The sequence below is a fragment of the Myotis daubentonii genome, chromosome 5 (assembly GCF_963259705.1).
Source record: "Myotis daubentonii chromosome 5, mMyoDau2.1, whole genome shotgun sequence".
NCBI classification, from domain to species: Eukaryota; Metazoa; Chordata; class Mammalia; order Chiroptera; family Vespertilionidae; genus Myotis; species Myotis daubentonii.
Genome location: NC_081844.1, coordinates 19174766 through 19187790, shown reverse-complemented (window position 1 = coordinate 19187790; position 13025 = coordinate 19174766). Strand labels below are relative to the sequence as shown.

The 13025-nt window shown below is 51.7% G+C and overlaps 2 protein-coding genes across 10 annotated transcripts; both read left to right on the top strand.

The window, feature by feature from the left end:
* Positions 1–571: 571 nt before the first annotated feature.
* On the top strand, positions 572–8073 carry KXD1 (KxDL motif containing 1). Of its 4 annotated transcripts, none has more exons than XM_059696182.1 (5): positions 572–711; positions 3546–3708; positions 5593–5745; positions 6375–6421; positions 7145–8073. In XM_059696182.1, the coding sequence occupies exons 2-5, from the start codon at positions 3608–3610 to the stop codon at positions 7372–7374; spliced, it is 531 nt and encodes a 176-aa protein (XP_059552165.1). In that variant the 5' UTR covers positions 572–711; positions 3546–3607; the 3' UTR covers positions 7375–8073. The 4 variants fall into 4 exon arrangements, with proteins under 4 accessions (XP_059552165.1, XP_059552167.1, XP_059552164.1 ...); XM_059696184.1 differs by having other exon boundaries at positions 595–711; positions 3587–3708; XM_059696181.1 differs by having other exon boundaries at positions 687–787; positions 3587–3708.
* Positions 8074–9236: 1163 nt separating this feature from the next.
* UBA52 (ubiquitin A-52 residue ribosomal protein fusion product 1) lies at positions 9237–12248 on the top strand. Of its 6 annotated transcripts, none has more exons than XM_059696187.1 (5): positions 9237–9368; positions 10281–10394; positions 10604–10690; positions 11876–11978; positions 12053–12248. In XM_059696187.1, the coding sequence occupies exons 2-5, from the start codon at positions 10292–10294 to the stop codon at positions 12144–12146; spliced, it is 387 nt and encodes a 128-aa protein (XP_059552170.1). In that variant the 5' UTR covers positions 9237–9368; positions 10281–10291; the 3' UTR covers positions 12147–12248. The 6 variants fall into 6 exon arrangements, with proteins under 6 accessions (XP_059552170.1, XP_059552171.1, XP_059552172.1 ...); XM_059696188.1 differs by having other exon boundaries at positions 9304–9419; XM_059696189.1 differs by having other exon boundaries at positions 9320–9419; positions 10284–10394.
* The last annotated feature ends 777 nt before the right edge of the window (positions 12249–13025 follow it).

The following is a 13025-nucleotide window of genomic DNA, read 5'->3' as shown; positions in this document are numbered from 1 at the left end:
TCCATCAGTCAGCATCGCGTGCCTCCTAATATGATGCATTGAGGACACAACATCGCTTCTATGATTCCTGCCTGAACTCCTTAATTTCAGCCTAATCCTGAGGAAACACTGGATAAGCCCATATTGATAAGTATTCTACAAAAGCAGTAGTCTTCAAAAGTAGCAAGGTCATAAAAGATTAAGAAAGACTGAGGAACTGTCACAGAGTGGAGGAGTCTAAAAAGATGTAACTAAATGGGATCCTGCACCAGAAAAAAAAAAAAAAAAAAGGCAGCAAAAAGCAGAGTAGGGATTTTTGAACCCAGATGAGTCTGATTCCAAGCCTGGAAAGCAGGACACTTGAGTCTGGGTCAGCCACAGGCCACTGGAGCATTGTGTGACACTGGGGAACAGCCTGCCGCTCTCAGACCTGTCTTACCATCTATAAAATCGGACGTCTTTCAGCCTCGTCCACCCACTTCCGCTCTGCCTAGGAGCTCCGGCTTTGGAAACTACGCAGGCGCGATAGGGACGGCTCGACTGGCTGTGCACTGTGACGCACACGCGAACGGGAGCTGCGCATGAGCCCCACCCCTTCCTGCCGCGCCTCCACGTACCCAAGTTGGTTCCGGGCTTCTAGCCTCCTCGCTAGCTCGTACGCAAGGTGCGTGGTGACGTCACGGCGACGCGGGCGCCATCCCGGAAGCGCGAGCAAGGCCGCCAGATGTGCAGGTGCCGCTGCCACCGACGCCGGGGCCGAGTTTGGGGTGGGGCCGGGGCCGCCGGGACCGCTGGGGAGCCAGGCCAGGTCGGGCGCGGCCCCCGGGCTGTCGCGGGGTGGGGAGTGCCACTGGACACTTCTGGGCACCTCTCCTGTACACAGGCCTCAGTTTCCCTGTATGTTCAGTGGATCCGGGTCCGGGGTGCAAGAGCTGGGGCCGCCTGTGTTCAGACTGGGCAGTGTCACCCCGAATCGGGCATTGCTCTGCTTGGGCCTGTTTCCCGCTTTGCAGGGGTGGGGCGTGAGGGTATATGCGGGTCCCGCCCCCACTCCGGGGTTTTGCCGAGCTTGGGTAGCCAAATTATTTTGTTAAATGACCTGGGTGGAATCATGGCGCCTCGACTCCTCGCCATTTGACCTTGGGCGACGGAGCCCACCAATGTGAGCTTTAGTTGCTCTCGGAAAGGAATGATAGTGTCTGTCTTGTAGGGGTAATTGGGGATTAAATTTACTCATATTCTTGGAAGCACCGGGGAGGCCCTCCTCAAAACCCTAATTCCCACATCCGTCCTAGGACTTATTTACACTCCCCTTGGAGAAAGGGCCTGCTCTATAGTTAAACTTTTTTTAAAATATATTTTATTGATTTTTTACAGAGAGGAAGGGAGAGAGATAGAGAGCTAGAAACATCGATGAGAGAGAAACATCGATCAGCTGCCTCTTGCACATCTCCTACTGGGGATGTGCCCGCAACCCAGGTACATACCCTTGACCGGAATCGAACCCGGGACCCTTCAGTCCGCAGGCTGACGCTCTATCCACTGAGCCAAACCGGTTTTGGCTATAGTTCAACCTTTTATCACTGTTGGGACCGTCACAGAGTGGAGTCTAAAAAGATGTAACTAAAAGGGATCGGCACTGTGAGATTCTCATTTTTTTTTACCATTTTCTGGATGAAAAAACTGATTGAGGTGAGGTGACGCGAGGTCACACAACTTCCCTCTCTGCGTGTTTCCCTCAAATATATTTGGAGCAGGGCCTGGATACCTTTTTGGGTCATTTCCACCCTTTTTCGATCCAGACTGTTAGTCAAGGAAGCCTTCCTGAGAGAGGCAGCTGGGAGTGGAGGGATGTGCCTTGAATCCCTCACATCTGGAAGCCAGATACAGGAAAGAGCCCTACTTTGAAGCAGAACCATTTCCTGCAGGTCCAAATCCTGCGCCTGCCAGACTAGCTATGGGTTTCCCCCAACACACACACACACACATGGCTCTGACCTTTGAGCCCAAGTATCCTGTTTATACATGAACATGCTTTTCTTGAAATGTAGAGACTGGATGCCTGTACCTGGCACATGGTGGGAGCTCAATAAACAGTGATACGGGCAGAGGGGTAGGATTTCACCAGGTGTGGCAGCTTATTTCTAGAGGCAGGTGGGAGCTGCAACCTGCTAGCCAGATTCAGGGCACAAATCCTCTTGGCCTCCATGATGTTTATTTGCTAACATTTGTAAGTTAGACGATTTCAGGGCACAAATACTCTTGGCCTCCATGATGTTTATTTGCTAACATTTGTAAATTAGACGATTTCACAGAAGAAAAAAAATCTTCCATTTTTTTCCTGGAAAAAATCAGAAGTCCATTAAGGAAGCAACCGCTTTAAGAAGCTGCTGTGCCGTCATGGGTAGATACTGAACACCTCTGCAGATTCATGCCTTTGTAGATCCTGTGTACTATGGGCATGTGAGTTGTGACTCAGGTTTATTGTCTGTGATAATGGCCCAGTGGCTTAGTCTCTGAGCTTCAGTTTCCTCGCATATTAATATGGTAACAGTTCCCATGTATAAAGTTGTACCTTGTTTAGCTTAAAGTTGGTGCTCAGTAGAGGGTGGAGTAAGTGGAATCTGAAAGCCCTTTCTGATCCGTGTGTAAATCTTTGCCAATGGCAAGTGGGCCTTTCTATTAGCCATTAAATGTGTGGGTCCAGAACCAAGCTATGTCACAATTCTGGGATTTTCCTGAAGCCCCCCACCAGGAGGGTCAGTGCTAAAGCTGTGGCCTTTCCTGCCCTGGCCTGATCCAGAAAGCCCCCACCCAGTGGAATGGTTATGTGTGCCAGGGAAGCTGAGAACCACAGAGCCATCTGGGTTGCTGGGGCCCACAGCCTGGCTGCAAGGGCCTAACATTCTTGGCTTTAATTTGGTGTTAAGGTCTAGCGTCAGAGCAGAGTTTGGAAGGTCTTGTTTGCCTCTGCCAAATGAGGTTCTGGTGATCCCTTGATGTGAGCCAGGTTCTGAGCTGGGCTCTGAAGACAGCAAACAAGCAAGAGACACAGGCCTTGACTCTCTTGGAGCTGATATTGCTGTGGGATGACAGGCAGACAGGTCAACTAAGATAATTTCAGACAGAAATGAGCCAGTGAAACAAAACAAGGTGAAGTGATAAGAGTGACCAGAGTAGGGGGGTAGTCATCAAGACTTCCTGGGAGAGAAGACTCTGGAGGTGGTGGTGATCTGAGGGGGCAGCCAAGCATGTTCTAGCAGTGGGGACAGCAGACGCAAAGGCCCTGAAGTGGAATGGGCAAAGGCAGGGGAGGGGGTTGGTGGGAGGAGGCAGGCAGATCAGTGCAGGTGGAAGGTGCCGGTGGCCTTGGGCACATTGAGAGTGAGTGTGGAGGAGAGATGGGATTCTGATGTATTTAGGTGCAAGTTATAAATATGACCTCCTGGAGTTCTCAAAAACCCTGCATTCCCAAGATGTCAACACGGAGGCTCAGGTGGCAAGACTGACTCACTTTAGCAGCCTGTGGGGTTCCCAGCCCCTTCTCTTTGTCCCATCTTCCCCAGTGCCTGATGCAGACCGAAGACTTTCTTCCTGCCTGTTTCAGGCAGTGGAGGAGGAGGAAGAGATGGATCCCCCGGCCTCGGCCTCGAGGGTCTTCTGCAGCCGCATCCTGAGCATGGTGAATGTGGATGATGTCAACGCCATCATCCTGGCCCAGAAGAACATGTGAGTGGTGGCCAAGGGCCCTGGGCCCAGGAGTGGGAAGGGATCCATTTTGTTGGCCAGCATTCTTGCCCTGCCCACCCCTACCCTGGCCCCACACTGGTGGTAAAATGAAGGAAATGAGCAAAGCTGCTGGCTGACTCCAAAGTAAACTTTTCCACGGCCTGAGGTGAGGCCGTGGCACAGGAAACGGCTTTAGGATGATTTTGCAGCTGTGGATGGCTTGGCAAAGACCGCAGCAGCTCCTGTCCCACGGCTAGGATAGAAAGTTGGGAGGATAGGATGGGGGATATAAGGTAGCTGGTGGGCTGACTTCCTGTTGGGAGCCTGGTATCTCAGCTCGGACTGTCTGCAGAGCACCTAGGGTCTCTTGGAGGGGCCACAAATGCCCTTTGGCTCTCCCTGGGCTTGGCACTATGGCTACTGCAGCCCCATTCTGATTTGGCCTGATCTTTGGGGAGGAAGGGCTAACACAATCTTGGGGTTTCATTTTTGTATCTTTTTTTTTTTTTTAATCCTCACCCAAGAATATTTTTTCCATTGATTTTTAGAGAGAGTGAAAGGGAGGGGGGAGGGGGGAGAGAGAGAGACATATCCATTAGTTGCCTCCCACGTGGGCCCCAACTGGGGATGGGGCTCAAACCTGCAATCTAGGTACATGCTCCTGACTGGGAATTGAACCTGAGACCCTTCACTCCATGGGCCGACACTCTAATCACTGCGCAAAACTGGCCAGAGCATTTTTGTGCCTTTAGGCTGAAGGTTCTCCCTCCATTTGACACAGTATGAACCTGATACTCTTCTCGCTCTGTGACAAGGTTGCTGGGTATCAGCAATACTCCTCTTTCTCCTAGTTCTTTTTATATATATATATATTATTGATTCTTTACAGAGAGGAAGAGAGAGGGATAGAGAGTCAGAAACATCAATGAGAGAGAAACATTGATCAGCTGCCTCCTGCACACTCCCCACTGGGGATGTGCCCGCAACCAAGGTACATGCCCTTGACCAGAATCGAACCTGGGACCCCCGAGTCCGCAGGCTGACACACTATCCACTGAGCCAAACCGGTCAGGGCCCTAGCTCTTTTTAAAAATATATATTTTTATTGATTTCAGACAGGAAGGGAGAGGGAGATAGAAACGTCAATGATGAGAGAGAATCATTGATCAGGTGCCTTCTGCACATCCCCCAGTGGGGATCGAGCCTACAACCTGGCATGTGCCCCAACTGGGAATCGAACTGTGACCTCCTAGTCCAGTGATGGCGAACCTTTTGAGCTCGGCATGTCAGCATTTTGAAAAACCCTAACTTAACTCTGGTGCCGTGTCACATATAGAAATTTTTTGATATTTGCAACCATAGTAAAACAAAGATTTAAATTTTTGATATTTATTTTATATATTTAAATGCCATTTAACAAAAATCAACCAAAACAATGAGTTCACGTGTCACCTCTGACACACGTGTCACAGGTTTGCCATCACTGTCCTAGTCCGTAGGTCAATGCTCAACCACTGAGCGATGCTGGCCGGGCTCTCCTAGTTCTTTGTGTCAGATTCAGACCTGGCCCTGGAGAAATACTGTGAGGGGAGACAAAACCAGACACAAACCTTCCTGGCACCATGGTATCAGGGTTAGGCCAGAGAAACTATCTGAGGTTAAGGGAGTCAGCGGAGTCTGAGAGGGACAGTGAAAGCCACATGAGAAAAGCACACGTGAGCAGGGTTCTGAAGTTTGAATAGTAGTCTGCCACGTGGCTCGATCAAGTAGCTTTGTAGGACAAGGGAATGGCACATGCAGAGGCCATGGACGGGGAAAGGGCTTAGCATCCTCAGTGGCAGAGCCCGGGAGACCGACCAGAGCATTGGTGGCCTCTGCTACCAGGCTGGACCGCTTTGAGAAAACCAACGAGATGCTGGTGAACTTCAACAACCTGTCAAACGCCCGCCTGCAGCAGATGAGCGAGCGCTTCCTGCACCACACGAGGACCCTGACGGAGATGAAGCGGGACCTGGACAGCATCTTCCGCAGGATCCGGTACGTACGTGGCCCCACTGGCCTCTGCCTCCTCCTCCGAGGCCCGCTCCTCCCCTCCTCAGTAGGGCCCTCCACCTAACAGAGTAACACATCAAGGGCAGATCCAACTCGCTTGTTTTTCAAGACTTCATCGTGCACTTAGCATCCAAGATTTGAACTCCGGCATAAAAATCACAAAGTTTCTGAATTTGAATTTTATTTATCTTTTGAAAAAATGCAACATAGCACCAGACACATGATGCAAAAAAGGCAGGCAAAGAGCAAACAGTGAAAAGCCGGCCTCCTGCCCCCCATCCCTCTACCCAGATTTTCTCTCAAGAAACCTATCAGATTGCTGGGTTTTAGGGTATGGGGAGCCAGCATTTCTCACCTCCACCGACCTGCTCATTGGGCCTCAGCCTGGCCCTAACACAGACACCCTCACCGAGGGTGCCCACTCCGAGGGTGGGAGTTTTGCAGGGCTGAGTGCCTGGGCCTCTCTCCAGTCCAGGAGCACAATGTGACAAGCAATGAGGGGGAAGTTCCCACCACCCACTCACACAGAGCTGACAGCAAGGGTTGCTAGCCTGCATGTGGCCCAGCCTGTCTGCTCAAGGGGTTCAGCCTATGTGCCTTCTCTTACCCTGCAGGACGCTGAAAGGGAAGCTGGCCAGGCAGTACCCAGAGGCCTTCAGCCGTAAGTGTCACCCAGGGCTCCTGTGCCCCATGTCTGGTCTCTGCAACCCTTGGATGCCACCTTCTTGAGCCCAGGGCTGGCTTTTAGAAGGTCACCTCAGGGGCTGGTGGGTAATGGGTCCAAAGAGACCTGGGACAGGGTCCCCTCTCTGGGGGGAGGTGGCAGGGACAAGAACAATAGCAATCCTTGCCCCAGTGAGTGCTACATACCCTTACAAATAGGCTGTTACCCATAACCAGCTGTGAGGTGGGGGCCATATCCCCATTTCACATGGCAAAACTGAGGCCCAGAGGGGCACCTGCTTGTCAGAGGAAACAGTGTTCCCTTACACTGAGCTTCAGTTTAACCCAGGTGCTGAATGGGCCAACAGCTCCCACCCCACACACAATCAGAGGTAGAGGCAGTGCCATTGCCATCAGCCCCAATTTATCCAGGAGGGAGCTAAGGCAAGGGCAGGTGAGGGGCCTGACTCAGGTGACACAGTTGAGAGCAGAGCCAGGCTCAGGCTTGACCCCAGGACCCATATCAGCCTGATCCAGAGAACCTGAGTCCTTACCTCACTTTGGAGGCCTCTCACCTGCCTGGGCCTCAGTTCCCTCTTTTGTAAAATGGATGAAGTCATGCCCCATGGCAGGGTGGGTGGGGGTTGCTGTCAGAGGGTCACAGGTCCAGTTAATCCCTCATCATGGTGACTAAGCCAACTCGTGGGCCACCTTCCCCCAGACGTCCCAGAGGCATCCCTCCTGGAGGACGACGACGAAGACCCCATCCCGCCCAGCACCACGACCACCATTGCCACCTCGGAACAGAGCACAGGTTCCTGTGACACGAGCCCAGATACCATCTCACCCTCCCTCAGCCCTGGATTCGAGGACCTGTCCCAAATCCAGCCCAACTCCCCTGCCATCAATGAGCACAGCCAGATGGATGATAAGCAGATGCCGGGCCAGTAGCTCTGTTCCCAGGCACTCCAAGGGGTCTCTCCAGGTATCTGAGGTGGCAGCAGATAACCCTGCCTGGAAATGGTCAGCTTTGCCACCCTATTCTGTCACGCAGGGCACCCTGGGGGATAAGGCTCCCTCCCAGCATGGGGGAATCTATCATTCTCACTCCTCCTTCACTGAGGCTATTTTTCTCCTGCAGACCCTCTGCCAGGCCAGGGGTTGAGCAGCCAGCTGGAGTTGTTGGGCTGGGCACAAGGAATCTTTTCCAGAGCCAAGCCTGAGGTCTGCTCTGAACAACACTTAAAGGTTCCCAAAGACAAAAGCCAGACGTCCCCTGTCTCAGCACCCCAGTCAGGACCTCCTTGAGGTGGACAAACACTATCATGTCTCAGTTCACTCTCACACCTACTAATTCTGGTCTCCCTGTCCCTTCCTCCAAGGAAAGTATTAAATACTTTCTCCAATCAGTATCTCAAGGAGGTTTCTGAAACAGTTGTAGAAAGCTCAAGACCATCCCGCTCAGCCCCAAGTGTGATAAAAGCCCACATTTGTCTGACCAAAGGTGTGAGCCCTGAGGGCCCTGCAGATCTCTCCCAGGGCCTCCGTGAAGCCAAGCCACCTTGGAAAACAGAATTTAACAGAATATTTTTGTATCCGATGTTTACAGATGCTGTTGGGAAGTTATCAATAAAAAGACTAAAAAGAGAAGGGTGTACCCAGCAGTGGCTTCCTTCCATCCTTGTGTCCATCAGCTTAGAAGGGGGACAAGTGCTGGAAGTGGAACAGGATGGGGTGCAGACCTAGTAACCCAGGTTCCTGTAACCATTGCTCCAACACTGTTCTTTACCTCTGCGATTTTCAGCCTTTCCCATCTCATGGCACACATAAACTAATACTAAGATTCTGTGGCACAACATAAAGTAGATTTTTGCCGACATGAGAAAAAATGTTTTAAAAATTCTTGCGGCACACGGGTTGAAAATCACTACCTTACCTCCTTGAATAACTCCTCCAGATTTCAGTTGCTGGGTAGGCTCCTTGGGAAACTGAGATGGTCCCCTTCCCCATTAGAAACTCACAGTCCTTGAATCTTTGAAGCACTTGCTTTAGCCTGATCCATAGGGGCGCTGGGAAGAGTTCAAAGAAATGAAGAGGTACTCTGCCAAACCCACGAGTAACTTCTAGGACCTCACCTCTTTCATACGCCCGCCACTTTTTAGCCATCCGGGAGTCTGCTAGGTCTCACCCCATTTTCTTTTTAAATATAATGTTTTTAAATTGATTTTAGAGAGACAGGGAGAGAAACAACCATGTGAGAGAGAAACATTGATTTGTTGCTTCTTATATACGGGATGGAACCCACAACCTGGGCATTGCCCTGACCCGAAACCCAACCAGCGACCCTTCCGCGCACAGCAAGTCGCTCAACCATCTGAGCCACACCGGCCAGGACCCCACCCCATTTTCTTGAGCCGATGCAGCAATCCTACCTGTTCTCCCTGCTCCCCAGGCGCGCCGCCCTCAAATCCATCAGCGCACAGCCGCCAGAAAGTTTTAGAATAACTGGCTCCGGGTGTTAGGTACCTACGTGGCTCCCAAGGGTCCCAGGCCTCCTCCTACCTTTCCTGCTACACCCCCGCTTCCTATACCCGCAGACCCTCTGCTTAATGCCTCGATTTAGCACAAAAGTCTACTCCACCCAGTAAGTACTCGAGTTCCCGCAACGTCGGGTCTTCAGCCGACCCTGAAACAGCGGGTAGAAACACCTGGTAGTGTGGCAGACTTCCCAGGTGACCCGGGGCGGAAGTGCACACCCGGAAGCAGGTGAGCGACACTCCCGGCTTCGTTCTCCAGCGCACAACCCGGCGGCGGGGCGGGGCAGGACGCGCGGCGCCAATTGTGACGCACGCGTGCAGCGTACTCAGTGCGCAGGCGCTCTCGGCGGCGATTCGACGGTTTCCGGTTCCGCCGTCCTCTTTCTCGTCAACGAGGCGGCGGAGCAGGTTGGTGGGAGTGTTCGTGCGGGTTCGCGTCGGATCGGGGTCGAGCGGGAGGTACCGGGCCGAGGCAGCGGAGGGGACGGCCCGAATCGGTTCGTGCGGGTCAGGCTCCGCGGGTCGGCTAAGCAGCGCGTATTGGGCCAGTGTTTTGGGCCCCAGGAGGCCAACCGGCCTTTGGGAGAATGGCTTGCCCGCGCCGCCGGCTTAAGCTATCAGACGGGGCCTCGGGGTGGGGGTTTGGTCTTGTGCAGATCCAAATTAGTGGGTGGGATTTTAAGCATGTAACTTTTTCTCTGTGCTTTAAAAGTATTAAAATCTTCATCCCCACCCCCTAAGTAGGGTCTCCACCTATCTCCTTTTCTACATTTGTAAAGAAGCCGGTAGTGTCTATCTTGTAGGTGTGTGTGGGTTGTTTTTTTTTTTTTTAATGAAAACAAATGCCTGTGTAAACAAGTATGTGGCACGTGGTTGGCAGATGGGTTAGAGCAAAGGCAAGAGGTGTGGTCTAAAGTTTGGGGGTAACTGAGAAGGAAGCCAAAGTGGGTATGAGCCGTAGTTGGAGAGGAGAGGCCCTGGAGGGGAATGACTATTAAGATGGGATTCCCACCCAAACTGTAGGGAGGGTACTTCGTAGAGATGTGGTCAGGGGTTGATGAAAGGGAGGGAGGGAGGATGGGTTGATGGAACCTCCAGATCACACTTGGGGGAAATGTTTAAGGCAAAATGGTGCCCGGGCCAGGTACTTCTCATTGCATCTGTAGACTTGGAGGGCTGGAAGGCCACAGGCACTGGGGTGGGCCTACAGGTGGGCTCCATGCGGGGACAGCACCGGCAGTCAGGGCTTGGGCAGGCCAGCCCCCCAGCTCAAGACGCTCGGGCCTGACAGTACTCCCTACTTTGTCCCTGCCTCCCCAGCAGACGCAGAGATGCAGATCTTTGTGAAGACCCTGACTGGCAAGACCATCACCCTTGAGGTTGAGCCCAGTGACACCATTGAGAATGTCAAAGCTAAAATCCAAGACAAGGAGGGTAAGTTTGGGTAGCTGTGGGTGCTGAGGCCTTGCCAGTGCTTTTTCTGCATCATTTCAAGAAGGCATTTTATTTCTATCTGGGTTTCCCTTCTGACAGATTGGAGTTAATGGTGGAGAAGGTGGGGGGGGGGGGGAGGCACGAGGGGGCGTGGAGCTGCCAGTAATGCTTGCCAGAGCCTCAGTAACTGAGATTCTCTCAATCCCCAGGCATCCCACCTGACCAGCAGCGTCTGATTTTTGCGGGCAAACAGCTAGAGGATGGTCGCACTCTCTCAGACTACAATATTCAGAAAGGTATTGTGTGTGTGTTGGCTGAACAGGGCCCCATAAAGCCTGGGGCCCAGGTGGGACATTGATGTCAGTGGTGTTTTTCTTGTCTTTTTGTTTATTCTCAAGGAGGATAGTTTTCCCATTGGTTTTTAGGGAGGGGGGCAGAGAGAAACATTGATTGGTTGCACACACCCCAAATCGGGCAGGGAAGGAACTGGAAAACCAGATGTGTGCACCAGGTATGTGCCCTAGACTGGAAATAGAGCACAAGACTCTCCAGTGCGTGGCTGATGCTCTCACCATTGAGCACACTGGCCAGGGCTGTTTTGTCTTTTTAAGCTTCATCTGAAGACATGCTTGTTTGGTTTGTTTGTTGGTTTTTGTTTGTTTGTTTGTTAATCTTCACCCTGGGATATTTTTCCCATTGACTTTTAGAATGGAAGAAGGGGGAGTGTCGATCTGTTGCCTTCCCATACGCACCCAAAACTAATTATGTGCCCTGACCAGGAATCAAACCTGTAGCCCTTTGGTGTAGGGGATGAAGCTCCAACCAACTGAGCCATAGCGGCCAGGGCAGAGGGGGATGGTCCTTAAGGTGAGGATCAGAGGAGGTGGGGAAACTTGCTTTTACAAGGTACTGTTTTCATCCCTGGAAAACAGTACCTGTGTTTCCAAATGGCAGTAGTTTCCCATGTTCTCGTTCACCTGATCTTTCTCTCTTTTGTTGTTGTTAATCCTCACCTTGGTTGCAGGCACATCCCCAGTAGGGAGTGTGCAGGAGGCAGCTGATCAATGTTTCTAACTCTCTATCCTTCTCCCTTCCTCTCTGTAAAAAATCAATAAAAGACATTTTTTTAAAAAATAACTACTGTAAAGGAAATCAGTGCCACTCTGCAGCAACAAGCTTTAACTGTTCTGCCTAGCAAAAATAAAAGGTCAGCCTCACACCACTTAGAAATTACCTTACCTGTTGGGAATCCAGCTGGACAGCATTGTTGGCATTTTTTATTATTATTAGCAATAATTGTGCCTTGGATAAACCTCATTGGCTATGATACTGCCACTGGGCAAACCTATGTTGGCATTTATTAGCCTCAGACTCTCCAAGGGCTGGTGTGGCCATCGCACAAAGGCTCTGCCCTGCATCTGTGGGCCAGTTGTTGGGCCCAGGATGAGTCACTGCTTCTCCCCAATCTTCATTTACCATAGAGTCCACCCTGCACTTGGTGCTGCGTCTCAGGGGTGGCATCATCGAACCCTCCCTCCGCCAGCTCGCACAAAAGTACAACTGCGACAAGATGATCTGCCGCAAGTAAGTATGCTTGGGGGTGGGGCCTGGTGGAGAGCGGTCAGGTGCCCTGACCAATCCTTCCTTTCTCTGCTCAGGTGTTATGCCCGCCTGCACCCCCGTGCTGTCAACTGCCGCAAGAAGAAGTGCGGCCACACCAACAACCTGCGCCCCAAGAAGAAGGTTAAATAAAGCCCCTCCACCAACTCCTTGGGTCCACAGGGCAGCCTTCTACCTGAACCCTGTGATGCTGGGGCCTCAATAAAGTTTCTGTTTTGTTGACTGGAGCAGTAACTGGTGTCCATGTGGCTGGTCTGTCCAGTGGGGAAGGTGACCAGGGTGGGTATCATCTCCCTTGGGGACTCCCTGTTTTGTGAGTTCTTGGGTGTTCAGGTGTGGGTGGGTTCCAGAAAGTTAGGTACACCCTACCTAGTGGAAAACACCTGTTCTCAGTTTAGAATCTTAAAACCACACACAGGCCCCACCTGATGATTTTGGAGGGGTAAACCTTTGTGGTCTTTCACGACTTTGTATGATGCTTCTGCAAATCAGGTGAGGGCTGGATACCCTGAGGCCATGCTTTCTTGGGACAATTGGGGCTTGGTGTATGTGACAACTCGGGCCTGGAAAATGTCTAAGAATAGCTGAGACCTGCAGTGCTGGCTAATGCTGGAACCTCAGTCACTCCATATCTCAGTTCAGTTTCACCCACAAACCACACACCCCCTCCCCCTTCTCTGCGCCAGGTCACCACCATCTTGATCCCATTTCCACCCCTGGAGAAGGAAGCGTCTCAGGTCTAACTGGTGAATCCAGCAGAAAGCCTGGAGGCCACTTTAGTTGGCCTGAGCCCTGCCCCAAGACTCCTCCCTTCAGATTATTTAGGAGGTCTTTTCACAGTCTACTAAAGTCGCCCGGACCTACTTGACCTCTAATGTCAAGCTGTGTTGAAACCCCACTCTTGTCAGTCTTGTGAGACTGATAGGATACCAATTTTGTGTGAGGTCGGTATGTGTTGACCTAGCATAATAAAACGCCTACAAACCAAGAGGTAGCCTTGCTATGCTATGC

Excerpts from the sequence above, each read along its gene's own strand:
- KXD1 (XM_059696181.1), top strand. The coding sequence starts at position 704 with ATGTGCAGGTGCCGCTGCCACCGACGCCGGGGCCGAGTTTGGGGTGGG. Across the intron at positions 788-3,586 it reads CCGCTGGGGAGCCAGGCCAG|GCAGTGGAGGAGGAGGAAGA; the intron begins GTCGGGCGCGGC and ends TGCCTGTTTCAG. Across the intron at positions 3,709-5,592 it reads ATCCTGGCCCAGAAGAACAT|GCTGGACCGCTTTGAGAAAA; the intron begins GTGAGTGGTGGC and ends CTCTGCTACCAG.
- UBA52 (XM_059696187.1), top strand. The coding sequence starts at position 10,292 with ATGCAGATCTTTGTGAAGACCCTGACTGGCAAGACCATCACCCTTGAG. Across the intron at positions 10,691-11,875 it reads AGACTACAATATTCAGAAAG|AGTCCACCCTGCACTTGGTG; the intron begins GTATTGTGTGTG and ends CATTTACCATAG. Across the intron at positions 11,979-12,052 it reads GACAAGATGATCTGCCGCAA|GTGTTATGCCCGCCTGCACC; the intron begins GTAAGTATGCTT and ends TTCTCTGCTCAG.